The sequence below is a fragment of the Loxodonta africana genome, chromosome 3 (genome assembly GCF_030014295.1).
Source record: "Loxodonta africana isolate mLoxAfr1 chromosome 3, mLoxAfr1.hap2, whole genome shotgun sequence".
In the NCBI taxonomy this organism is placed as follows: Eukaryota; Metazoa; Chordata; class Mammalia; order Proboscidea; family Elephantidae; genus Loxodonta; species Loxodonta africana.
This window is the reverse complement of record NC_087344.1, coordinates 9,604,081-9,631,577: the sequence shown is the minus strand read 5'-3', so window position 1 is coordinate 9,631,577 and position 27,497 is coordinate 9,604,081. Positions and strand designations below refer to the sequence as shown.

Here is a 27,497-nt window from a genome sequence, read left to right as displayed (position 1 = left end):
TCTTAGTCTATCTGTAAGCTCGCTTTCCACTTCACCATTCTGCTTCCAACAATGACAGCAGCTAGTGAACCTCAACAAATAAAAAGAAATACATTTTTAATGAAAAGAAGCATGCATTTCCTCTGAGAATTGACCAAGAGAAAATGTGTCCTGCGGTATGGTAGATAGTCTCTTAAGACAGTGCTAGGGATTGTTGTAAATATGTGTTGTAAATCCTAGCCCCTCTACATGTGGATGTAACTTCATTTTCTTTGTTATGTTAATGAGGCCATACCAGTGCAGGGTGTGTCCTAAACCTAATCACTTTTAAGATATAAAAAGAGCAGATTAGACACAAAAGCAAGCAAGGACAAACAGGGGGAGATAGACGCCACATGAAGATCACTAAGGAACCAAGGACAGAAGCTGGAAGAGACAAGGCTCTTTCCCCAAAGCTGACAGAAAGAGAGAGCCTTCTCCTGGAGCCAGTGCCCTGAACTGGGACTTCTAGCCAACTAAACTGTGAGAAAATAAATTTCTGCTCTTTAAAGCCACCCCCTTGTGGTAGTTCCGTTATAGCGGCACCAGGTAACTAAGACAGATGGTTTCCATTAATTCCTCCCCTTCCTGTACACACATGTTGCTCCTACATCAAGAATTGGAGTTCATTTCCCTTTCTTCAAATCTAGGCTGTCCTAGTGACAGTGTCCAATAGAACATGGTAGAAGTAACGTTCTGGGACTTCAGAGTCCAGGCCTTAAGAGGACTGGTAGTTTCTATTTTCTTCCTCTTGGAACATTTCTTCTAGGAAACTAGCTGCCATGCTATGAGGAAGCTCCAGCAGCCATGTGGAAAGGCCCGTGAGAAAAACTGAGGGCCCCAGCTGAGCTCCCAGCCAGAGGCCAACCATGGAAGAAAGGCCACATACACAAAGCCATTCCAGTGCCCCAGTTGACACCATGTGAAACAGAATACAAATGTGGTCAACCCATAGAATCAGGAGCAGTAACAAACTGTTGTCGTTATAAGCCACTAAGTTTCAAGGTAGTTGGATATCCATTGGGAAGTCCTCAGTATGGTGGGAAGAGTTACCTGTACATTGGAAAACATCCAAATCGAGGTTATATTCTTCATAGAATCCAGGTAAGCAGTAGCAAATGTAAGAGCCCGGCAAGTTGGCACAGTTGGAACTGGACCCACAAACAGTGGAGTTCCTGGAACATTCATCCACATCTAAGCAGAAAATCAGTCTGAGTCAGAAGAATGCGGGATGCTGAGGCTGCAGCTGTGAACGGCCTCCCCAGTGACTAAAGCCAGTGGGCTGTCCTGGCTCCAGCCTCGCCTTCTTAAACACGCTTTCATTGCTACAACGAGAGCAACCATTTAGGGGCGTATTCCTGATCCATGCAAACCCTCTGATGAGGCTCCACACTCCACACTCAGGATAAAATCCAAACCCCTCTCTAGAATGTACAAAGCCCTGAGAGTCAGGTTCCAGCTCAGCTCGCCCACCTCATTTTTTACTGCTAATCCCTTCGTGCTTTATGACCCAGACACATGGATGACATGGACCTCCACGAAGACTCATCCTCTTTCACCTCTGGTCCCAGCCTTGAACTGTCTCATTCCCTTCTTTCCCTGACGAGTCTCAACTCATCTTCAAGGCATCACTATATTATTAAAAATCACTATTATGAATAGTAATAATAATTATTAAAAATAATAATTTAAATAATATTTAAAATTGTTATCAGTTGTCATCAAGTTGATTCTGACTCGTGGCAATCCCATGTGTTACAGAGTAGAACTGTGCTCCATAAGGTTTGCTTGGCTAATCTTTATGGACGTAAATCATCAGGCCTTTCTTCCTCAGCAGCTCTGGGTTAGTGTGAACCACCAACCTTTAGGTGAGCAATCTAACAAAAACCGTTTGTGACACCCAGGGACTTATATTTAAAATAATATTATGATGATAATAACAAAATCACTGCATTGTTATAGTCCCAGGATGGGGCAAATGGTTAATGCGCTCAGTGGCTAACTGAAAAGTTGGAGGTTCAAGTCCTCCCAGGGGTGCCTTGGAAGAAAGGCCTGGTGATCTACTTCCAAAAAATCAACCATTGAAAACCCTATGGAGTGCAGTTCTACTCAGACACATGTGAGGTCGCCATGAGTCAGAGTCAGCTCAACAGGAGCTGGTGTGGAAGAGCTCAGCACCTTGGCTGGGATCCTGTCTCTGAGCCTTCGCACCTGCTTCTTCCTCCTCCAGGAACACCCTTCCCCGGATAACCATGGCTCCCTCCCTCACTTCCTTCAGGCCTTTTCTCAAATATCAACTTCTCAATATGGTCTTTCCTAACTACTTTCTTAAAATTAGAATAGATAGACAGACAGGTAGATAATGAATGAATGAATAAAATTAGAGTCCCAACCCCAGCACTTCCTCTCTGCCTTTCCTACTTCATTGTTTTTCGTTGCATTTAACTATACCTGACATACAATAGGAAACCCTGGTGGCACAGTGGTTAAGTGCTACGGCTGCTAACCAAAAGGTCAACAGCTCAAATCCACCAGGTGCTCCTTGGAAACCTTATGGGGCAGTTCTACTCTGTCCTACAGGGTCGCTATGAGTCGGAATAGACTCAACAGCAATGAGTTTTTGACATACAATATATTCACATAATTTTTCATTATCTGGCTTTCCTACACCAGATGTGTGTGCAAGAAGAGCCATTATTTCTGCTTGCTTAAATCACTGCTGTACCCTTGTTGCTGTTGTTAGTTGTTGTTGAGTCGATTGCGACTCGTGGCGACTCCATGTGTGCAGAGTAAACTGTGCACCATAGGATTTTCAAGGCTGTGACCTTTCAGGAGCAGATGGCCAGGCCCGTCTTCCAAGGCACCTCTGGGTGGGTTCAAACCACCAACTTTTAGGGTAGCAGTCAAGCATAAAAGGTTTGCCCCACCTACCTAGAACAGTGCCTGGTACATAGGAGGTTCCCAAGAGGTATTTGTTGAATGAAAGAATGAATGATCATTGGCCTCAGCTTTGCAGACGACCGCCCTGAACTCAGCTGAGACTCATCCCACCCCTCATTGCTGACTGTGCAACAGACTGAGACCTGAATTCCCAACAGATATCTCCATCTACCTTCACACCTCTCTCCAAAGCCCTGTAAAGTCAGGTTCCCACTACTGGATTCAAAGCCCGGCTTGCAGAAACAAGAGTAGCTTCCGAAACTGTTGCTGCAAATCGCATGCTCTGGACAAGCTCTGGGATTGGCACATTCGTCCACATCTGGCAAATGGAAGAGAAAACACAAGGTCAAGGCAATAAGGAAACAGGAAAGGGATTCGCCTCTGCGTGTTGTTAACGTGGGGCAGAAAGTGGTGATGCTCCCCGATATCCAAGCTCCCCCCTTCTTCCTGAGCACAAGATGGAACACATTTCCAGCCTCTCTTGCAGCTAGATGTGGCTGTAAGAAGAAATTCTGCCCAATGGCATGTAGCAGAATGGTTTTAAATAGATTAAAAATAGCAGCTTCATTCATAATTGCCAAAAATTGGAAGCAACCAAGAATGTCCTTCAGTAGGTGAATGGATAAACAAACTGGTACATCCTTGTAATGGAATATCACACAACCATAGAGAGAAATGAAGTCCTGACGCATGACAAAACACAGATGAACCTTGAAAATGTTATGCTGAGTGAATAAGTCAGTCACAGAAGGACAAATACCGTACGATCTCACTTATATGAAATAAACAAATACATAGAAACCAAAGCTTACTAGTGGTTACCGGTGGTAGGAGGGAGGAGGAAAGGTTTTTTTTAGGGGGAGGGATTCAGTTTATGTTAATGTTGGTAGAATGTTTGGGAAACGATAGCAATAATGGGGGCACAACATGAAAAACACAATCAATGTCACTGAACTGTAAATGTGGAAGCTGTGTTAGCAAATGTTTTGGTGCACATTTTTTCACATAATAATTTAAAAAAATTAACAACAAGGGTTGACAAGGATGCAGAAATGGTACACACTTTGGAAAACTGGCCACATTTTATAGAGTTAAACATACACTTACCATGTGACTGGGCACTTTTATTCCTAGGATTTTATCCAAGGGAAATGAAAATACCTGTTCACATATATACACACACACACACACAAAGAAATCAGCAATTTTTGCAATAATTTTTTTTTTAAAGTAATGAGCTATTGAGCCACAAAAAGACATGAAAGAACCTTAAATGTACATTGTTAAGTGAAAAAAAAAGCCCGTCTGAAAGAGCTACGTACTGTTTGATTCCACCTGTAAGGCATTCTGGAAAAGGCAAAATTAGAAAGACAGTGAAAAGACCAATGTTTGCCAGAGGCTCAGGGGAGGGATGAACAGCGGTACACAGGATACTTTTAGGATAGCGAAACCATTCCGTGCGATACTGTCATGGTAGACACATCATGTCATGCACTGAATTATGTCCCCCCAAAAATATGTGTCACCACTTGGTTAGGCCATGATTCCCAGTATTGTGTGGTTGTCCTCCATTTTGTGATTATAATTTTATGTTGAGAGGATTAGGGTGGGATTTTAACATCACCCTTACTCACATCACCTCCCTGATCCAAGGTAAAGGGAATTTCCCTGGGGTGTGGCCTGCACCACCTTTTATCTTACAAGAGATAAAAGGAATAGGAAGCAAGCAGAGAGTTGGGGACCTCATACCACCAAGAAAGCAGCACCAGGAACAAAGCGCATCCTTTGGACACAAGGTCCCTGTGCCTGAGAAGCTCCTCAACAAGGGGAAGATTGAGGACAAAGACCTTCCTCCAGAGCCGACAGAGAGAGAAAGCCTTCCACTACAGATGAAGCCGTGAATTTGGACTTTTAGCCTACTAGACTGTGAGAAAATAAGTTTCTCTTTGTTAAAGCCATCCACTTGTGGGACTTCTGTTCTAGCAGCACTAGATGACTAAGACAGACGACATTATGCCTTTGTCAAAACCCACAGGACTGGACAACACAGAGAGTGAACCTTCATGTAAACTATGGACTTCAGTTATTACTTACTGTTGTTGTTAGCTGCCATCAAGTTGATTCCAACTCATGGCAACTTGGTGTGTAAAGAGCAGAACTGTGCTCCATAGGGTTTTCAAGGCTGTCACCTTTCAGAAACAGGTCACCAGGTCTGTCTTCTGAGGCATCTCTGGGTGGGTTTCAACCACCAACCTTTCAGCTAGTAGTCAACTGCTTAGCCATTTGCACCACACAGGGATAACTGGAACTCAGAATTCAGGGCGCCGACAGCTCTAGGGGAAGCCTCCCTTTCTGTCTGCTCTGGGGGGAATCCTTGTCTCAGCTTCTGCAAAGTTCTTCTCAGTGTTCCTTGGCACCAATCCTTCCTCCATTCGTGTTCGCTTACTTCTGTACCTAGTCTGCTCCTTTTATATCTCAAAAATGATTGTTTTAAATCACACCCTATACTGATATGGTCTTATTAACATAACAGAACCCTATTCCCAAATGCAATGACATCCACAGGTATAAGGGTTAGGATTCCAACACAGATTTTGGGGGGACAGAATTCCATCCATAACAGGCTCCTTGTCTCTTCCGTATGAACAAGCCCCAGGGTAGCCTAATGAAGAATAAACACAAGTGGAAGAGAGACGAATCATCCCAGATGACCCCCAGACATGGGAGACAACCCAGCCAAGATCAGCAAAGCCAACCCACAGTTGACTGACCACACACACGAGAAAGCCACGTGAGACCAGAAGAACTGCCAAGCTGAGCCCAACCTAAACTGCCAACCCATGGAACTTTGAGCTAAGTCAATGTTTGTTGTTTCAGCCTCTAACTTTTAGAATGATTTCTTACTCAGAGACAAGTTGTTATGGGCTGAATTGTGCCCCCCCAAAAAAATATGTGTTGTAAATTCTAACCCTATACGCGTGGGTGTAATCCTATTTGGAAATAGGGTTTTCTTTGCTATGGTATCAGGCCGTATCAATGTAGGTGTGTTTTAACCCCATCACTTTTGAGATATAAAAGGAGCAGATTAGGTACAGAAGGAAACACAAATGGGAAAAAAAAGGATGCCACATGGAGATCTCCAAGGAATCAAGGAAGAGAAGCTGAAAGAGACAAGAACCTTCCCCCAGAGCCAACAGAGAGAGCCTTTCCCTAGAGACAGCACCCAGAAGTTAGGCTTCTAGCCTCCTGAGCTGTGAGAAAATAAATGTCTGCTCTCTAAAGTCCCTCATCTGTGGTACTTCTGTTACAGCAGCAGTAAGAAGCTGAGACATGAGTTTCAACATCCCTGACACTGAACCAGGAGGCAGGTGATGAGGGCTTGGTCACTCCATGCTGTGCCTGATGGAGTCCCCTTCCCTACAATGAACATGGAGAACCATCGTGCTGCACAGACGTAGGGAAGATGGAGCCCTGGTCTTTTAGCGAGAACATTCTGGCTGCACCATGTCTATCGTGTGTTGTTGTTATTGCTGTTAATTGCCATCAAGTCAGACTCCAACTCACGGAGACCCCGTGCACAACAGGACCCAGCCATTGCCGTCCATAGGGTTTTCATTGGCTGATTTTAGGATGTAAATGGCCAGGCCTTTCTTCCTAGTCCATCTTAGTCTGGAAGTTCCACTGAAACCTGTTCAGCATCTTAGCAACATGCAAGCTTCCACTGACAGACGGGTGGTGGCTACGCATGAAGTGCATTGGATGGGAATTGACCCCCGGGCTCCCGCATGGAGGACGAGAATTCTACCACTGAACGACCACTCCCCCCTGGCTGCAGTGTGGATGATGGATCCAAGGGGACAAGGCTGGAGAGCGGGGAGCTAGTGAGGAGTTCGCTGCAGTACTAAAGGCTGAACCAAGGGTGGGAAAGAGCTGAGGGGTTCAAGAGCTATTTAGCAGGTAGATTCCCCAAGACTTAGGGACTGATTTGATATGGAGAAAGAGGAGGATCAAGACTATCTCTCAGGTCTGAATTCAAATACCTTCAGGACAAGTTCTGAAATCTGGATCTGAGCTCTCTCTAGGGTGAGGTTCTCAACCTCAGCACTACTGACACTGTGGATGAGATCACTCTTGGTTGTGGGGGGCCGTCCTGTGCATCGCAGGGTGTTGAGCTGCATCCCTGGCCTCCACCCACTAGATGCCAGTAGCATCCTTTGTCTAGTTGTGACAATCAAAACGTCTCTGGTTAGCGGCAACGGTTGCACAGCACAATGAAAGTAACCAATATCACTGAATTGTACATGTAAAAATGTTGAAATGGCAAAAGTTTTGTTACATATTTTATTGTTGTTGTTATTGATGTTGTTAGCTGCTGTCGAGTTGGCCCTGACAAGAGGAGGCCCCATGCACAAGGTAATAAAACGCTGCCCAGTCCTGCTCCATCCCCATGATTGGTTGTGGACCCGACCATCGTGATCTGTAGTGTTTTCACAGGCAGATTTTTCCGAAGTCGATTGCCAGGCCTTTCTTCCTAGTCCATCTTAGTCTGGAAGCTCTGCTGAAACCCATTCAACATCATAGCAACATGCAAGCCTCCACTGACAGACAGGTGGTAGCCGTGCATGAGGCGCGTTGTGTGGGGATGGAACCCAGGTCTCCTGCATGGGAGGCGGGAATTCTACCACTGAACCACCCTCACCTGCTCCCATAGCATGTCAAAATTTCCCCTAAAGAAACTGAAATTCTACAGCTGGGTGATTTTTTTTTTTTCTTATTTTCGAAAAAGGATAGTGAGAATGGTTGCACAATGTGAAGAATGTAATCAACGTTACTGAATTGTACACGGAGAAATTGTTGAATTAGTGTATGTTTGCTTGTATATATTTTAACCACAATAATAATAATAAAAAAAACTAATTCAAAAAGAAAAGAATAAAATCATGTTTGCAGGTAAAACAAAAAGAAGTATTGACATCCACTACCTAGCCAGCTTCCACCTAACTTCCCTTCCAAACACTGGAGGTTTGTGAAGCGGTTTGAACTCACCTCTACAGTCCACCCCTGGGCCCGTGAAGTTGGTTTGTCCGTTGCTGGGCAGGAAGCCCTGTTTGCAAGTGCAGTAGTACCTGTCCCAGGTGTCTGTACAGGTGGCGTGAGCTGGGCACGCGGTAACGTCGGCACACTCGTTCACATCTGCACAGCATGGAAGAAAGAGTTTGGACAAGGTTAGAGTGGTGCAAACAGTTCAGCTTTAAGCACTCAACTATAAGCTGAAATGTTGCTAAAGGTGCCTTGGAAGAAAGGCATGGCAATCTACTTTAGAAAAATCAGCCACTGAAAACCCATGGAATATGAAAACCCTGCTCTGCAATACATGGGGTTGTCATGAGTTGGCATCAACTCAATGGCAACAAACAACAACAATAACAGTACACTAGAGAGGAGCTGCAAAGGAACCTGAGAGGGTGGGCACGGCCTTGCTACTCAAAGGCAGTCCATGGGCCAACAGCATCAGCATCACCAGGGAGTCTGATGGACATGTGAATACTCAGGCCAGCTTTGGAGTCCCTGGGTGATACCAACAGTTAGGCACTGGACTACTGACAGAGAGGCTGGTGGTTCGAACCCATCCAGAGGTGCTTGGAAAGAAAGGTCTGGCAATCTATCTCCAAAAGACCATACCCTTGAAAACCCTACAGAGCACAGTTTTACTCTGTAATGTACGGGGTCACCATGAGTCACAGTCGCCCTGACAGCAGCTAACAACAACATGACCACGGTAAGACTGGTTTTTTGTCAGAAAGAGATGGGAGACACAGGAGAGCTTTGAGCAGAGGAGGGACACAGCAGGACCTAGGCTGTAACAGGACCCACTGGCTGGACAATGAGCCAGAGAGGGGCTGAGGCAGGATGGCCAGGGAGCACGTTGTCCAGGGGAGTGATGGCGCTCAATGCCACCTGGGTTTGCTTTCAACTACTAACCTAAAGGTTGGCAGTTCAAACACACCCAGCAGTGCTTTGGAAGAAAGGCCTCACGATCTGCTTTCATAAAGATTACAGCCTTGAAAACCCTAGGGAGCAGTTCCACTCTGCAACACATGGGGTCGCCATGAGTCAGAACCAACTCGATGGCAATGTTTTTTGTTTTGTTTTTGTTTTTTGCTTTGGGAGCCGTAGGGAGGATGAGAAGTAGTTGGACTCTGAGTTATTCTGAAGGCAGTGCTCACAGGATTTGCCAGTGGAGTGGGTGTGAGATGTGAAGGAAAGAGAGGAGTCAATGACAATGCAAACATATTTAGGCAAAAGCAATGGGTAGGATGGAAACGCATGAGAAAGCTCTTTAGAAATTCCCTTAAGATGTGAGCAATGATTATCATTGTGATTTTTATCTTTTTCTTACTCTTGTTTTTGTCCGTTGGTCTTGAGAGTCAGGCTCTTCCCCCGACCAGTTGCCTTGTTGGTTTCCCTTCTCTGCACCCGACCCCAGAGCCTCTCTCTCTTCTCATTTCCAGGTTCCTCTTTTATCTACGGAGGCATCATTTCTCTTTAAAGACTTCCAGCATTTTACCACTTGTGGTCTCTTGACTCTGTGAGTTTCCCATCACCTTCTTCCTCTAATTCAACCCCCTACAATTCAAACCCACCCCAAACCAGAAAAGCAGCCCAGCCTGTGTGACCTGGCCCCTGCCAACCTCTCCAGCCCAGCTCCTACCTGTCCCATCGGCCACATTCACCTTCACGCAGTTCCTCAAGCTCCTTCCAGCCCCAAGGCCTTTGCACCTGCCCTTCCTGCTACTGGGTATGCTCTCTCCACCCCACACCATTGCCTGGGTGACCTTGATTCGTCTTTCTGTGTCCACTGAAATGTCACTTCCCAAGGAAGTCTTCCAAAATATTTCTTTTTTAATGCTACAAGGTATAGCTCATGTCTTTAAAAAAAATAGAACATTACTTCCAGAACAAAAAAACAGGTTGGAATAAGTTTAAAGCTCAACATAAAATAAGTTGGGATAATTCTGATGTTTAACATAAAAATAACTTGGTATAGGTTTAAAGTCTAACATTAAAATAAGTCAGGAAAGCTTAAAGTTCAACGTAAAAATGAGTTGGGATGAGTTTAGGTTCAACATAAAAGTAAGTTGGGATAGGTTTAAAGTTTAGCATAGAGAAAACAATAACTATTTATCAAATGTGAGTATGAGATATAAAATAAGAAAAATGTACAGGTCTAGGGGTATAGGAAGAATGAAGTTACCTGACTTTTTCCTGTATTTTTGTTTACCATGCTTTGTACGTGTTCTCTGTTATTATCCTGATGAAATAAAGCATTTGGATTTTATTATCAAAGGAAAAAAGAAAGACCATTTCCCAGATCCTTGCCTGGGTTTAGACTCACTCACTGCTGCTACCTGATCCCGTGTTGTTCGCTGCCCGCTAGTCAGCCCCACCGCATGGCGATGCACGATGGGATCAGACCGCGTGCTCCACAGGGTTTTCACTGGCTGATTTTCAGAAGTCAATCACCAGGCCTTTCTTCCTAGTCCATCAGAGTCTGGAAGCTCCACTGAAACCTGTTTAGTGCCGTAATAATAGCCACGTGCAAACCTCCACTGACAGACGATAGTAGCCGTGCGTGAGGTGCACTGGGCGGGAATGGAACCCTGGTCTCCCGTGTGCAAGACAAGAATTCCACCACTGAACCACCACTCCCCCAACCTCATAGCACGCCATAATTTTCCTTAAGAACCCTAAAGAAATTGAAATTCTATAGCTGGGTGACATTTTTTTCTTATTTTCACTCTGTCCCATTAGAATGCAGGCTCCCTGGGGACAGGACTAAGGTAAATCTTAGGTAAAACCCCACCCCCAGTGCCTAACGCTCTGCCTGGGGCACATGAGACACCCAACAGATAGTTTTGAAGGAATTAACCAGTCACTCCTCAACCCAAGCACATGTGTGAACACACACACACACATACATACGCACCCATACACACACTCACATAGTCACACACATATTCACATGCATACACATACACACATACATACACACCCACAAAATCACACACATACACATATTCACATACACACTCGCATAATCACACACATACACATATTCACGTACATACTCGCATAATCACACACATACATGTACACACACATACACATAAGCACACACACACACACACACAGGTGTTATTGCTGTGTGCCATGGAGTCGATTCCGACTCCTGGTGACCCCATGTGATAGAGTAGAACTTCCCTGTAGGGTTTTTTTTTAATCTTTACTGGAACAGATGGCCAGGTCTTTCTCCCATGCAATTGCTGGGTGGGTTCAAACCACCGATCTTTTGGTTAGCAGCCGAGCGCTTAACCATTGTACCACCAGGGCTCCTTACACCCACACCCACACACACAGACACACACACACACAATCTTGTGCCCTATTTGGAGCAGGCTGCAACACTGAGGTTGGGTGTAAAGGGAACCCAGGCGCCCAGTACCCAGGACGCCCCAGCATCTGTCCTCCCGCCTTGCAACAAACATCCCCATCCACCATTTATTCCTCATCTTACAGCTGCCTGTTCACTCTTTGCCCAGCATTTGAAAGACCCCTTAGCATGTTGTGAGTTGCCATCTAGTCGACTCCAACTCATGGCGACCCCACGCGTGCACAGTGCCGTGCTTCATAGGGTTTTCAAGGCTATGACCTTTGGCAAGCAGATGGCCAGGACTTTTTCCTGCAGAGTAGACTGCCAACCTTCCAGTTAGCAGTCACTTACTCATACTCAGAGGCAACCACTGCCAAAGGCTAAGAGTGAATTCTTCAAGGTGGCCTTCTAGTCATAAACTCAAGCAAGCAAATGTATTATTAAATATAAATACATTTACCAAAAAACCAAACCCACTGCTGCCGAATCCATTCCGACTCACGGTGACCCCATAGGGGCTTCTGAGGCCGTAAATCTCTACGGAAGCAGACTGCCACATCTTTCTCCCATGGAGCCACTGGTGGTTTCGAACCATCGAGCTTTATGGTCAGCAGTGGATCGCTTTAGCCACTGCACCACCACATAATTCTTTTAACATAAATGGGACCGTTCAATATACACTGTCTTCTACTACACTGTGCAATATGTCAGCTACTGGTAGTGCAAATAGGCACACAATTAGATTAAAGGCATACCAGAGTCGCTTGAGAACAGTGAGCTTGGAAACGGTGCTGCTATGGACTGAATGGTGTCCCCCAAAATATGTATTGTAAATCCTAATCCCTGTGCCTGTGGGTGGAAGCCCTGGTGGCGTAGTGGTTAAGAACAATGGCGGCTAACCAAAAGGTCATCAGTTCAAATCTCCCAGGCGCTCCCTGGAAACTCTACGAGGCAGTTCTACTCTGGCTTATAGGGTCACTATGAGTCAGAATTGACTGGACAGCAATGGCTACGGGATGCCTGTGGGTGTAATCCCATTTGGGAATAGGGTTTTTCATTATTATGTAAATGAGGCCGTATCAGTGTGGGGTGTGTCTTAAACCAATCCCTTTTGAGATATAAAAGGAGCCAATTAGGCAGAGAAACAAGCGAGTGCAGATGGGGAAAGATTGATGCGACATGGAGATCTCCAAAGAGGGCTGAGAAGAACCTTAGAGAAGCTGAGACAAGGGTTTTCTCCTAGAGCAGAGAGAGCCTTCCCCTAGAGCTGGCGCCCTGAATTTGGACTCCTAGCCTCCTAAACTGTGAGAAAATAAATTTCTGTTTGTTAAAGCCTCCCACTTGTGGTATTTCTGTTACAGCAACACCAAGAAACTGAGACACGGCCCAAGAAACCTCTTCTGGTTGCCCATAGCCTGACCACGGTGGTTGGTTAAACAGGAGTTCCTACCTGAACCCCTGGAAGACACAGAGCTTTCAGAGAATTGCTGGACAAAGCCAGGTGAGACTGGGCATCACCAGGGGTAGGCTAAGAGATAAGCCAGACAAAATACCCTTTCCAGAGCCCAGCTGTTCCCCATCTCACGGCTACAAGATGCTCTGTCCCTAGACCAAACACCCAGCCACAATGATGGGAAGAGCAAGGGAAGAGTGAGAAAATGTGAATGATTAACACTGCATAGAATATAGACTGAATAGCCCAAGAAAGACACTTTAAACCAGGAGACTGGGACACCACTACACCACTACACACTGAACTTGTTGCCATTGAGCAAATTTCAATGCATAGTGACCCTATAAAAAAACAGAGTAAAACTGTCCTATAGGTTTTCCAGGGCTGTAATCTTCAGAAGTAGACTGCCACATCTTTCTTCCAAGGAGCGCCTGGCGGGTTCGAGCCACCGACCTTTTGGCCAGCAGTTGAGCGCTTAACCACTGCATCAGCAGGGCTCCTTCGGGACACCACTAGTAACTGACAATGCTTTTCTTCCTCTATCAAGTAGGGGCTTACGTGGAAGAGGGGAATATTTATTGAAGATAAAGAATCCACCTGGTTTTTCCACATCTGCATTGTAGTTTGGGTGAATTCCATCCCCATTTCCAGTACTCTACCATTTATGCAGCTGTTACCACACATTACATGTTTTGCAAAGTTATGGCGAAGAGTATTGAATATTCCATGAACTGCCAAAAGAAAGAGCAAATCTGTCTTGGAAGAAGTACAACCAGAATGCTCCTTAGAAGCAAGGATGGCAAGACTACTTCTCACATACTTTGGACATGTTATCAGGAGGGATCAGTCCCTGGAGAAGGACATGATGCTTGGTAAAATAGAGGGTTGGCGAAACAGAGGAAGACCTTCAACGAGATGGATCGACCCAGTGGCTATAACAATGGACTCAAGCATAGCAACTATTGTACGGATGGCGCAGGACCACGCAGTGTTTCATTCTGTTGTGCTTAGGGTCGCTATCAGTCGGAATCGACTCGATGGCATTTAACAACACCACTTACCACATATGCAGTGCTTCACTAAGTTACTTTTTTAAAATTTAAGCCTTGCAACATCCCCGTGACATAGAAACTGCCAATATTTGTATTTCACAGCTGAGCAAAATGAAGATCAGAGACAGTATGTGACTTGTCTCAGGTCACACAGCAAGTCAAGGCACAAGTGAAAGAGCTTGGAATGTGAACCAGGAGACTTGATTTTTAAGCCTTGCTCTGGCACTAACTAGCTCCCAGAAAGTGTCTAGCTGTGGCTTAGCCTCCTGGACGGGAGAGTTCTCTGGGAAAGAAAGTTTCTTCCACTTCATCAGTAATATGGGTTCTTTTCAGCCAACTTACCATCTATTTTTGGTGCCAGTGTGGACTCTGTGGCTACTTCCCAGCTGTACGAATCAGAATACCCTGTGAAGACCAAAAAGTGAAACCCCGTGAACCACCAAAAAGCCCTCTGGACTCAGCCTGCAAAATCACTCTGAGCTTGACCTCATAGCTCCAGGTTTGATGACTGTAAGTAAAAAGCCCAACAGGGGAACCAAAACTAAAGCCAAACCAGTTGCCATCAGGTCAACTCTGACTCATGGAGACACATGTGAATTACATCAATAGGTCTTTCTTTCAAGGCATCTCCGGGAGGACTTGAACTGCCAACCTTTCGGTTAGCAGAGAGCTCGTTAACCATTTGCACCACCCAGGGCCTTCAGTTGAGGGACGGAGGTACATTATTTTACATAATCTTCACAGCAACCATTCCTGCATTCCTGTACTTTTTGTTTTTTTTTTATTTCATTTATCTTCATATTTTTATTACAACAATAATTCTGACTGGTTTTCAAAAATATACATTAAAGCATTCATTTTCAGCAGGAGTGATTTCTTCCCCAAGGGGACAAAAATTCATCCTTGGGGGAGATGAAAATATCTTACCCTTTTATGTATAAAACACAAATAGATATGCATCTAATACATAAACATATATGTGGTGTATCTGTGACATTAAAATCTTATGGAGGGATAGGGCTGTTCGTTTTTAAAAAAAAATGTCTATAAAACAGTGCAGCTCCCCTCCCAGAGTTTAGCTCCCCTCCACCATAATCATCATCATTACCACCACCATCATCATCTTCATCATTACCACCATCACTACTACCATCATCATCACCATCAACATCATCTTCATCATTACCATCATCATCATCACCATCATCATCATCACCACCACCATCACGACAGTCATTATCTTCATCATTACCACCATCATCACTATCAGTCTCACCACCATCATCACCACCACCATCATCACCATCATTATTTTCTTCATACCATTATCATCACTACCACCATCATCACCATCACCATCACACCATTGTTCTCTCTACCACCACCATCATCATAATCATCATCATTACCACCATCAACATCATCTTCATCATTACCACCATTGTCACTACCACCATCATCATCACCACCATCACTACCACCAACACCATCATCATCGCCATCATTGCTGCTACCATCGTCATCTTCATTTACCATTATCATCATCATCACCATCACAATTATTCGCCGATTAACTTCGGGAGCAGAATAACAGCTGCTGATGGCTAATACTACTGCTGACACTCCAAAGAAACATCTTTGCATTCCTGCATCTGGGGTCTGCAAGCTTAAAGGCCATCTCCTCACCTGGTCCTTCTGATGAAGCCTGCCAGTCATGGATCTTATAGCCCTCACTTTTCCCTGTACCCCATTTCCAGCCCAGACTACCCCAGAAGAGAAGCAGACTGAAGCCCCACATTGTGCTGTGGCTGCGAGGTTTGAAGGGGAACCTTCTCTTCTCCCCTCAGGTTTTTAATACCAGAGGGTATGAGGAGAGAAGGGCGGAGCCAGCATTGCTCAACGCTACCAGAGCATCACTGGCCTTTCTGCTGAGTTGCTCGCACCAGTAAGGACAGTGTGGAAAACCCCTACTGTTCCCTTTCTCCACGGTAGACAGAAGTTGCTCTGGTTGGGTTGTCACTGTGTGTGACTCTTCCTCGCTCTTCTTTCTTTCCCAGTCAACATCAGGCTCCTGTCTTTTATCAGCTTCTTTCATTGCACCCAATAAATGAGCTTGCACCTCTGTTCCTTCCTCTCTCTTCTTCTTCCCCCTCTCTCTTTTCTCTTCCCTTTCTCTCTCTTCTCTTCTCTTCCCTCTCTCTCTAATTTATTTTAAAAAGGTAACCATCTGTCTTAGTCATCTAGTGCTGCTGTAACAGAAATACCACAAGGGGACAGCTGTAACAAAGAGACATTTAGTCTCTCACAGTCCAGTAGACTAGAAGTCCAAATTCAGGGCACCAGCTCCAGGTGAAGGCTTTCTCTGTTGGCTCTGGAGGAAGGTCCTTGTCATCAGTCTTCCTTTGGTCTGTGAGCACCTCAGCGCAGGAACCTCGGTTCTAAAGGACGTGCTCTGCTACTGGTGCTGCTTTTTTGGTTGTATGAGGTCCCCAATTCCCTGCTAGTTTCCCTTTCCTTTTATCTCTTAAAAGATAAAAGGTGGTATAGGCCACACCCCAGGGAAACTCCCTTTACATTAGGTCAGAGACTTGACCTGAGCGAGGGTGTTACATCCCACCCTAATCCTCTTTAACCACAGGCAGAGGTTATGATTTATAACAGACAGGAAAATTACAAAATGGAGGACAACCACACATGGCCTAACCAAGTTGACACATATCTGGGAGGGACACAATTCAATCCATTACGCTGTCTATTGTCTCTTCCCTTCCTCTTTCATCTCTTCTCTTCTTTCCCTTTCCTTCCCTTCCATTCTTTTCGCCTTTCCTCCCCTCCTTTCCTCTCTGTCTGTCTTTCTCTCTCCCTTTAATATTCCCAATAAAGCAAGTCCCAAACTCAGGGGCCTCTTCCCAGTCTGCCTGACAAACGTTGCCATTACATAATTCTCATGAAATCTAGGCATTCCAGAATCACTGAGGCCGGACAAAACCCTGAAACTATTGCCCTGGTTTAAACCTTAAACCAAAACTATCCCCTGAAGTCTTCTTTAAATGAAACAATAGTTTAGCTTTACAGTAAAAAATGTTTACCTTGGTCATTGTGCTCCTTTAAAGAACTATCTACATGGGATCAAGCTGACAACAGCAACTTGAAAGGTTAAAATGAGAAGCTTAGGGGCAGTAAATTTATGTTAAAGTCGGAGGAATAATTTGGAAAAGAATGGCGAGAATGATTGTACAATGTGAAGAATGTAATCAATGTCACTGAATTTTACATGTAGAAATTGCTGAATTGGTATAGGTTTTTCTGTGTATATTTTCACATGAAAAACAAAAACTTTTTTAATTAAAAAAAAGTACCATCACATATCAGGCACTGTTCCAGGCACACTGCCAACAAATTTTAATTTAATCATCATTAACCTGATGAGGTATGGATTTTCTTCCTGCCCATTCAACAAACGAAGAAATTGAGGCTTGTCCAAGATCACTCAGACCTGTGATTTGAACCCAGGGCCCGCTAGCTGCAGGGTCTAGAACTTCAACATTTCATCCTCCTTAAACTCTTCACTTTATCTGACCACTCTACAGTTAACACTACTACCCCAGTCCCAAACCCCCAGCCCAACACACACACACGCAACCACATAAATATGGAGGTCTAGCAAAGATGTCACTTTGATGACTAAAGTGCACCTGATCCAAGCCATGGCATTTTCAATCGCCTCATAGCCATGAGAAAGCTTGACAGTGAAAACGGAAGACAGAAGAATTGATGCATTTGAACTGCGGTATTGGAGAAGAATATTGAATGTACCATGGACTTCCAGAAGATCAAAAAAGTCAGTGTTAGAAAAAATAGAACTAGAATGCTCCTTAGAAGGAGGATGGTAAGACTCTAGCTAACTTACTTTGAACACGTGATGAGGAAACATCAACTATTAGAAAAGGACATCACAGTTGGCAAAGTGGAAGGTCACTGAATATGAAGGAAATCCTCAATGAGATGGATTGACACAATTGCCACAAGAACGGACTCAAAAAAACCAAGGATCGTGAAGATGGGCAACGTCTTGTTCTGGTATACGTAAGGTCAGCATAAGGTAGAGCCTACTTGACAACAGTTAACAACAATAATGCCAGGAATGGCTTAGTTAGGGTCCCCCAGATGCAGATCCTAAGACAAGGATTCAGGTGAAAGTAGTTATCAAGAAGGTAGCCCTAGGAAACACCAGCAGGGAAGGGGAGAAGTGAGACAGGGAAGGAGAGTCAACAGTGGATGTTACCAACCAAGTTACGTGGTGGGCAACTGGAGCTTGATTCCTTTGGGGACCTCAAGGAGGCAGCACAGAGCACACTCCTCAGAGTTATCCTGAGGGGAGAAGGAGTTGGGGTATTAATACACCATCTACCACCAGTCACTGGTCGAGGTCTGCTCCCAGGGCCTATCAACTCCTTGACACTTCAGCCTACCTTCCAGGCAAATGGGGTGGCCTCCACAGCTAAATTGTGCTGATAACAAAACACCAGTGCTGGCAGATAGAAATCAGGCTAATGTGCAGTGAGGTGTGGAGGGTCAGGGGTTGTGGGCAGGCACTGATAGCATCGGCTACAAGTTACAAATGAGGTGCAAAGACCATCCCCCAGTCTTGGTAAGAAAATTCCCACTTGTTTTGCATTTCCCCTTTTTGTTCTGTGCAATGAACAACAACCATATTGGGGTTATTATTTTTATTGAGGCTCTTAATTGAACCTGGTGAGGTTGCAGTTAAGAACCAGCATGAACCCACTGCAACCCTAAGGGGACCCAGCCCAGACCTCAGGCCTCTTCCCACTGGCTCAGGGCACCCCTCCCCGTGGACCACCACAGTCCCACTCCAGCCCCAGTCTGGCTCACACTGGAGAAAAACAACCCATCTCTGCCCCTTCCCCGCTGCTGGACCTGCCGTGCTGCACCATAGCTGAGTGACAGTCCCTGCACACCTGGACAAGGTGGTGAGAAGTATCGTGCACACAGATGAACAAGTAACAAAGCATGCCTGGCGCACCAGCCAGACATAACCAAACAAAACAAAAAAGCAGGATGAAAAAAACTTACAATCAATAAATAAAGAAAATAATACCTGGTTTATTGTCTCAGAAACAGCAGACAATGTCAAAACATTTTAAAAAGCAGGACAAGATGGATCCAGTTAGCAACCAGAATAAAGCACCATTTGAAGAAAAGGCTCTGGAACCAATAGGGAATTCAAAGGTATAATAGGGCTCTCTAAGAGATTAGGAAAGAGATCAAAGAAAATGCAGAAAAACTCATGGAAAACACAGACAAAGCCAACCAAAACAATGTCAAAATCAAGGAAAACACAGAAAAAAAAATCAAAGAATTCAGGGAAATAATACACAAACAAAATGTCAAAATAAACAATTAGAAATCCTACAAGAACGGCAATTAGAAATCAAAAGATAAACAACGCTATTTCAGAAATGGACAACGCAACAGAAGGTTTTAGGAGCAAATCTGAAACAATGGAGGTCAGAATCAGTGAGATTTAAGGCAAATTCATGGATGCCACTTTGAGGGAAAATGGAAGAAAAGAATGAAGAAAACCTAAGAACTATGTGGGATAAAATCAAGAGCAAAAATTTGCTTGTGATCAGAACTCCAGAACAAGGGGAGAAAATGGAAAACACAGAGAGGATCATTGAAGATTTGCTGATAGAAAACCTCCCTAACATCATGAAAGATGAAAAGCTGACCATCCAAGAAGCTTGATGAACCCCATATAGGATACACCCCAAAAGAAAGTTACTAAGACATATCATAGTCACACTTGCCAAACCAAAGACAAAGAAAGAATCCCGAGAGCAGCACAAGAGAAACGAAAAGTCACATACAACAATAAGAAACAATAAGACTAAGCTCTGATAAAAAAAAAAAAAATTCTGATTACTCAGCAGAAATCATGCAGGCAAGAGGGCAATGAGATGACATACAAAAAACCTTGAAAGAAAAAAATTGCCAACCAAGAATAATATATCCTGCAAAACTCTCCCTCAGATATGATGGCAAAAGTACGACATTTTCTGATAAAAGGAAATTAAGGGAATTTTGTAAAAACCAAATAAAACTTACAAGAATTATTAAAGGGAGTCCTTTTTTTTTTTTTTTTTGGTTAGAGAAGCAAAACATCAAACGACAACCTGAATCTAGGACCCAGGTCAGTATCAGCCAAACACCACCCTAGGTAATGAACTCTCAAGGATAAAATAAAACAAAAAGATTCAAAACAGAGAACTGGAGACATCAATGACAACAACATCAGAAAGATAAAAGGGGGAATACACTGTGTAAGTATAGAACTTTCAGACAGAAAGGAAATCAAGGTGATATCAAGTAACAATAGACTATTCAAACATAGAAAGATAAGGGTAAATTACAAAGTAGCCATAAAGTTAACAAACCTCCTCACCAAAATAAAGAAGAAAAGCATAAATTCTCAGTAAAAACAAAATCTACAATGACAAAAGAAATGAAATTTCACAAGCAAAAGGAATTCAGCAAAGGAGAGTAAGAGGAACAAAGAAAACGTCAACACCACACACACGCACACAAAAAAAAAACACTATAAAATGACAGCAGTAAACTCACACCTATCAGTAATCACACTGGGTGTAAATGGCTTAAATGCACCCGTAAAGACACAGACAGGGACAGAATGAATATGAAAACATGACCCATCAATAGGCTGTCTACGAGAGGCACACCTTAGACACAAAGACATAAATATATTAAAAATCAAAGGCTGGAAAAAAAATTATCAAGCATACAGCAACCAAAAAAGAGCCAGAGTGGCAATACTAATCTCAGATAAAATAAATCTTATGTAGAATTGATCTCATTTCACAATGATAAATACATTTGACCTTAAAAAGCTAAGCAACGTGCTAAATATATACTTCCTTTAAAAATTAAAATAAAACACACCGGTAATAACTGGTGTGGCTCCCGTTTCCCCCTGCACTCTGACTGATAAGACGTATCTCTAGGAAATCCTTCCTCATGGATATTTAGAGGTTGATCACATTTTTTTTTCAATAGCCACATAGTATCGCTTGAAGGCAATGGTGGTTCAGCGGCAGAATTCTTGCCTTTCATGCCGGAGACCTGGGTTTGATTCCCAGCCATTGGTCTTTATGCATAGCCACCACTCATCTGTCAGTGGAGGTGTTGAACAGGTTTCAGCAGAGCGTCTACCCTAAGGTGGAACAGGAAGAAAGGCCTGGCAATTTACATCCAAAAATCAGCCAGCGAAAACCCTACGGATCACAACAGTCCGATCCCTAGCTGATCATGGGGATAGCACAGGTCCAGGCAGCATTTCGTTCCATTATGCATGGGGTCGACATGATTCGGGGCTGACTTAACAGCAGCCAACAGCAACGTAGTGCCGCGTTGCGTGGCTGTGTAACAATATGTCCATTTCCCCTCAGAGTGAATCCTTGTGTTTGCAAGCATTGCCGTGCACATAGGCGCTCTGCAAATTTCTGCAAGCGTTTCTGGCTGAGCGCCAAGCCAGTTCCTGGGTTGGTGTTACTTACTGTCCCATCTCACACGAGGCACAGGAAACATGCCAGTTCCTGGAATGGTTTTACTTACCATCCCATCTTATATGAGGCAGAGGAAGTATCTAGAGGAACTGCTGTTCTTGACCTCATTTAGATACTTGGAACAGAGCCAGGAGAGGATGTAAAAGTGCAAAAGCCTGGAAAGAAAAGTAATAAATTATCATATTATGATCTCCAAGGCAGGGCCCCTGAGCCCAGGCAGACAAGGGCCTGAATTTGAGCAAAGTCGACCTCGAAGAACCAAGAGAAGAGAGAAAATGGGCCTCCATCCAGAGACTCAGAGAAAGAACAAGGTTCCGGTGTGAGGGGGACCTCAGAATTCTACAACCCAAATAAGGGGCAATATTATTCTGTTTTTCTACACCACCTTCTGTCAGTTTGTCATACTGTGGTGGCTTTCATGTTGCTGTGATGCTAGAAGCTATGCCATCAGTATTTCAAATCTCAGAGGGTCACCCATGGTGGACAGGTTTCAGCACAGCTTCTAGGCTAGGACAGGCTAGCAAGAAAGGCCTGGTGATCTACTTCCAAAAATTAGCCAATAAACACCCTATAGGATCACAACACAGCATTATCCGACATAGTGCTGGAAGATGAGCCCCCTAGGTTGGAAAGCATTCAAAATAGACAGTCATCACAATGATGGGCTCAAGCAACGATCGTGAAGATGGCACAAGGCCAGGCAAGGTTTCACCCTGTTGGACACGGGTCACCATGAGTGGGAGCCGACTCGACAGCAGCTGACAGCAACACCATACTCCGTTTCGGAGTTTAGAGCATTGGCTTTTCTGACAAGCTAGACTCATTTCACATCCCAGCTCCACCAGCCACTCACATGTAACCTTGACACATGACTGAACCTCTCTGACCAAAAAAATATCTATCTACATCACACAGTTCTCATAAGGATTAAATGAGGCAATCCATGGAAAGTGCTTTGCCGACTAATTAAGGCACAGTAAGTATAATTTTTTTTTAAGTATACACCAGCTCTTTTTTATTACTATTATTTTTTATTATTAGGAGCCCTGGCAGTGCAGTTAAGAGGTACTGCTGCTAACTCAAAAGGTCAGCAGTTTGAATCCACCAGGCTCTCCTTGGAAACCCTATTGGGCAGTTCTACTTTGTCCTCTAGGGTCACTATGAGTTGGAATCGATGGCAATGGGTTTTTGTTTTTGCATTTTTATTAGGGTCCATGGGTGGTGCAAACTGTTTAAACTGAGGTGGTTGCTAGAATGCATTTCTGCCCTCACAATAGAGGCAGGCTATATCGGGGCTTCATATCGGAGCTGTCTGTGTCTAACCACTTCCCTACTCTTTACATTGTTTTAATTTCAGGGTAATTCTGCTGCTAAGTCACAAACAAGTGCCAAGAAAAACCTGCACCAGACCACCAGACGTGCACAGATGAATCGTAAAACTCATGTCAAGGAACCAAAAGACTCATGCCAAGGAATTAAAAATCACCAGACTTAGTCATCTGCAGTAGCTGAGCCCATTTCAGAATCAAAGAGTCTGTCAATGACTCCGGTGCCAATTCATAGCCCTGCCCACAATGAATAATCAGCAAAAATCATGAATACGTAAAACTTCCTGATTTTGTTTACTATGATGATCACATAAAAGCTGACCCCCACCCAGTTTCAGAGAGCTGCCTTGGCGACTCGAGACCCGCCATGCTCCTTTACTTGGCCAACTAAATATGCGCTTTCACTTTGCCTTAACAGCGGGCATCCATTTCTGTTCAGACGGGCTGCTCTGAGCAGGGACCTGGGCCTGACCCAGTGCTAGTTCCATTTGGGCAGTTACAGAACTCAGCTGTTAGCCAAAATTTTGGAGGTTCAAATCCACCCAGTGGCACCACAGAAGAAAGGCCTGGCGATCTACTTTCATAAGATCATGGCCTTTGAAAACCCCCATGCACAACAGAACAAAACGCTGCTCGGTTCCACGCCATCCCCACGATCAGTTGTGGATTGGACCATTGTGATCCATAAGGTTTTCGTTGGCTGATTTTCGGAAGTCAATCGCCAAGTCTCTCTTCCTTGTCCGTCTTAGCCCGAAAGATCTGTTGAAACTTGTTCCACACCACAGCCACATGCAGGCCCCCACTGACATACGGGTGGTGGCTACACATGAGGTACTTTGGGTGGGAATCGAACCTGGATCTCCTGCATGGACGGCGAGAATTCTACCAGTACTGCTTCATTATAGACCAAAATACCCCCCTTCAAAATCGTAAAAACAGACTGAATAGAAACACGCACCTGGATGCAAAAATACTGACACTCCTCTCAACATGTGCACAAACACGCACCCACATACACACATACACGCAATGTAAAGATGGCAGATAGAGACATGGAAACACACCCACTCAGCTAGACAACATGCACCACAGAAACTTGTCCACACAGTACACTCAGTGTCACCTGCGTGCACAGCTACAGTCCACAATGTACACAGGCAGAACTACACACACCCTCACACAGACCCACTCATACACCCTCTGCCCTGGGTACGTACAGGTGTCCCTGGTTGGTGCAAACAATTAGCATGCTCAGCTGCAAACTGGAAGACCAGCAGTTCAAGTCTACCCAGGGGTGCTTTGGAAGAAAGGCCTGCCAATGCACATTCAAAAAATCAGCCATTGATAGCCCTGTATAGTTCTACTCCAACACACCTGGGGGCACCATGAGCTGGAATGGATTCAGTGGTAACTGGTTTGGTGTTTTTGGTTTTTTATTTGTTTGTTTTGTGGAAGGTACATACAACGTTAGTGAAGACATCTACACGTGAAATTGGTGGATACAGACTTGAAGACTTCTTCAAAAACAGACAGACATCTACTGGATCAAAGAGAGACATTTATAAACATACTTATAAAGATCTATACACACTGGCAGGCCGACTTTGCTACCACATGAAACTCGTTGCCGTGGAGTCCATTCCGACTCAGTGTGACCTACCACCTGGACAGCCTCACATTAAAGCCAAGCTTGCGCCCCTGGTGGACAAGAGCAGTACTGACTCCACTTCTGCTGATGCCTGGTTCCCCGCTTGGGGAAAGGAGGGAGAGACTCTGTGTGTGTGTGCGTGTGTGTGTGCGCGCGCGTGCGCGCGTACGCACGTGCGTGTATGCATGTGTGCACACATATACATGTGCATGTTCACAAGCTCGTCCATGTGATCCCTGTTTTGGCACCAAACAGGGCTCCTGAGGCTTTTGGCTTCCCAGTTGATCAGCATCATCACAATGCTCGATTTTACCCCCATGCATTCACCCAACAAACACTTCCCGACGTCCTCTCTGTGCCCAGAGCAACCCACAGAGGTCTCACCCTATGTCCTGCTGGACACAGGTTTTCCCAGCCTCATGCAGCCAGGGCCAGGAAGAGGAAGACACAGAGCTGAAGGAGCACTGAGGGACGAGAGGTTTTCTGGAAGGAGGTGTTGAATCCAGGGCTTTGAAGGATAAGTACGTGTTTACACTGTTGAGAGCAGTCCCTGGTGGTGTGAACAGTTAATGTGCTCTGCTGCTGCTAACCAAAAAGTTGGAGGTGCCTTGGAAGAAAGTCCTGGCAATCTACTTCCGAAAAATCAGCCACTGATAACCCTGTGGAGCACAGTTCTACTCTGACACACATGGGGTCACTGTGCATCAGCATCAACTCAATGGCAACAGGCTTTTAGAGTTTATATTAGGGTTCACTCTTTGTGTTGTATGGTTTTGATAAGGAAACTGAGGCACAGGGTGGCTAAGTGACTTCCCCAAAGTCACACAGCTGATAAGTAGCCGGGATAGGATTTGAATGTAGGAAGGCTGGTTCCATAGCCCATGCTCTTAATCACTATAAACTCATATAGTCTGCCCTATAGACTTTTCCAGGCAAGAGTGGGAGCCAGTACAAATGTTCCCCAACCCTAAGGATATGTCTCGAGCTAACACATCACATATCAGTGGTCTCCAAGGCTTCCCTGACTAGGCTTGAGGTTAGGGGGGAGCTTGCCCCACACATCCCCAACCCTCCCTCAGCGGACTCCCCAGCTGACAACCTTCACCAAAGACACTCTCCAATCTCCAGCCTCAACTCCTTATGCCTTGAGCATGGGTTTTGAGTTCTGCCAAGTGTCAGCGAACTACAACCCGTGGGCCAAATCTGGCTCACTGCGGTTTTATACAATATGAGTGGCTTCTACATTTTAAAATGGTTGAAGAAAATCAAACGAAGAATAACATTTCGTGGCACGTGGAAATGATATGAAATTCAGATTTCAGTGTTCATAAATAAAGTTTTATTGTAACACAGCCATGCCCATTTGTATCATCGATGGCTGCTTTCACACTATAACTGTAGAATTGCCACAGAGACTGTATGGCTTGCAAAGGTGAAAATATTTACCATCTGCCCCTTTTCAAAGGTTCTTGGATGGTGCAAGGGGTTTGCACTCAACTGCTAACCTAAAGGTTGGTGGTTTGAACCCACCCAGTAGCTCCTGGGAAGAAAGGCCTGGCAATCTGCTCCTCTAAAGATTACAGCCAAGGAAACCCTATGGGGCAGTTCTGCTCTGTCACATGGGGTCACCATGAGTTAGATACCATTTGAGGGCAGCAGGTTTGGTTATTTTGTGGTTTGGCCCTTTACACAAAAACTTTGCCAACTCTTGAGTTGAGTCACAGGCTGGTTTGTCACCATCCCCTTTGCAAGCCCTGCATGGGTGACATGATAAAGCTCTTTCATTGCCTTCTATTCTAAATGTTCTGACATTTGGCAGGTTGAAGCCATAATTGACATAGATCCCCACGGGCATACCTGTTATAACAAAAAAAAACAAACCCCACGGCCATCAAGTCAATTTCAACTCATGGTGACCCCACATGTTTCAGTGTAGAACTGCACCCTAGGGTTTCAATGGCCATGATCTTGCCAATGTAGATTGCCAGGCCAGTCTTCCATGGTGCCACTGGCTGGATTAGAACCTCCAAACTGGAGTCATACGGTATCCAGCAGTAAAGCACTAAGGGTAATATAAGGTGTAACAGGGCTTACCAACCATACGGCTATACACTCTGGAAGGCTGTGAGGTTTTCATGAAGTCAGAACATAGAAGCCATGGGTCTACTGTAAGTCTTTTGATAGGGCTGTAAGAGTTGGACTATAGGACTACAAGAATTGCCTCATATGCATGCGGTAGCTGGACAATGAATATGGAAAACCGAAGAATTGATGCCTTTGAATTATGGTGTTGCCGAAGAATGTTGAATATACCGTGGACTGCCAGAAGAACGAACAAGCCTGTCTTGGAAGAAGTACAGCCAGAGTGCTCCTTGGAAGGATGGCAGGACTTTGTCTCATGTATTTTGGACATGTTATCAGGAGGGGCCAGTCGCTGGAGAAGGACATCACGCTTGGTAAGGTAGAGGATCAGCAAAAAAGAGGAAGGCCCTCGACCAGATGGACTGACACAGTGCCTGCAACAATGGGCTCAAACATAACAATGATTATGAGGATGGCATAGGACCAGGCTGTTTCGTTCTGTTCTACACAAGGTGGCTATGAGTCGGAACCCACTCAACAGTACCTGACAACAACAACAACGTAAGAGGTGTAATCAGTAAGTTGTTCATGTCCCAGGTGATGGACCTTAGGCCTATGTAACCTAAGAATCAATTTGGCCCGCGCGGTGTCATGAGGGTGGGCAGCAATAACATCAAAACTAATATGGCAGATTATCCATGTCATTGGCTAAATACTCACAATTTAATTACTGAAGTCTTCCTTACAGTCCTCCATGGGTGAAGACGAATCCTTCCGTAAATGTTTCAATACATGATTTTCATATTTAGATGTTCACATTTGAGGCTATCTAATCTGATTCTCATCCCAGTACATGAAGGTGATATTACCCCACCTTCTGCTTCCAAAACTTTAATTCAGAAACGTTTATTTGGTGAAATAACTGAATAAGTGAGTAA

At 44.6% G+C, this 27,497-nt stretch overlaps 1 protein-coding gene across 2 annotated transcripts in view; it reads right to left on the bottom strand.

The window, feature by feature from the left end:
• ADGRE1 (adhesion G protein-coupled receptor E1) overlaps positions 1 to 16,806 on the bottom strand; it is a 60,396-nt gene extending 43,590 nt beyond the window's left edge. Inside the window, exons 1-5 of one of the 2 annotated variants that reach the window (XM_023540675.2) lie at positions 15,581 to 16,806; positions 14,237 to 14,299; positions 8,005 to 8,151; positions 3,131 to 3,277; positions 1,072 to 1,212 (exon numbers count right to left, since the gene is read on the bottom strand). In XM_023540675.2, coding sequence (XP_023396443.2) covers positions 1,072 to 1,212; positions 3,131 to 3,277; positions 8,005 to 8,151; positions 14,237 to 14,299; positions 15,581 to 15,692 — 610 coding nt within the window. In that variant the 5' untranslated portion in view covers positions 15,693 to 16,806. Of the gene's footprint in view, positions 1 to 1,071; positions 1,213 to 3,130; positions 4,517 to 8,004; positions 8,152 to 14,236; positions 14,300 to 15,580 lie in introns of those variants that run through there. The other variant, XM_023540674.2, reaches the window with a different exon arrangement.
• Between the last annotated feature and the right edge of the window lie 10,691 nt (positions 16,807 to 27,497).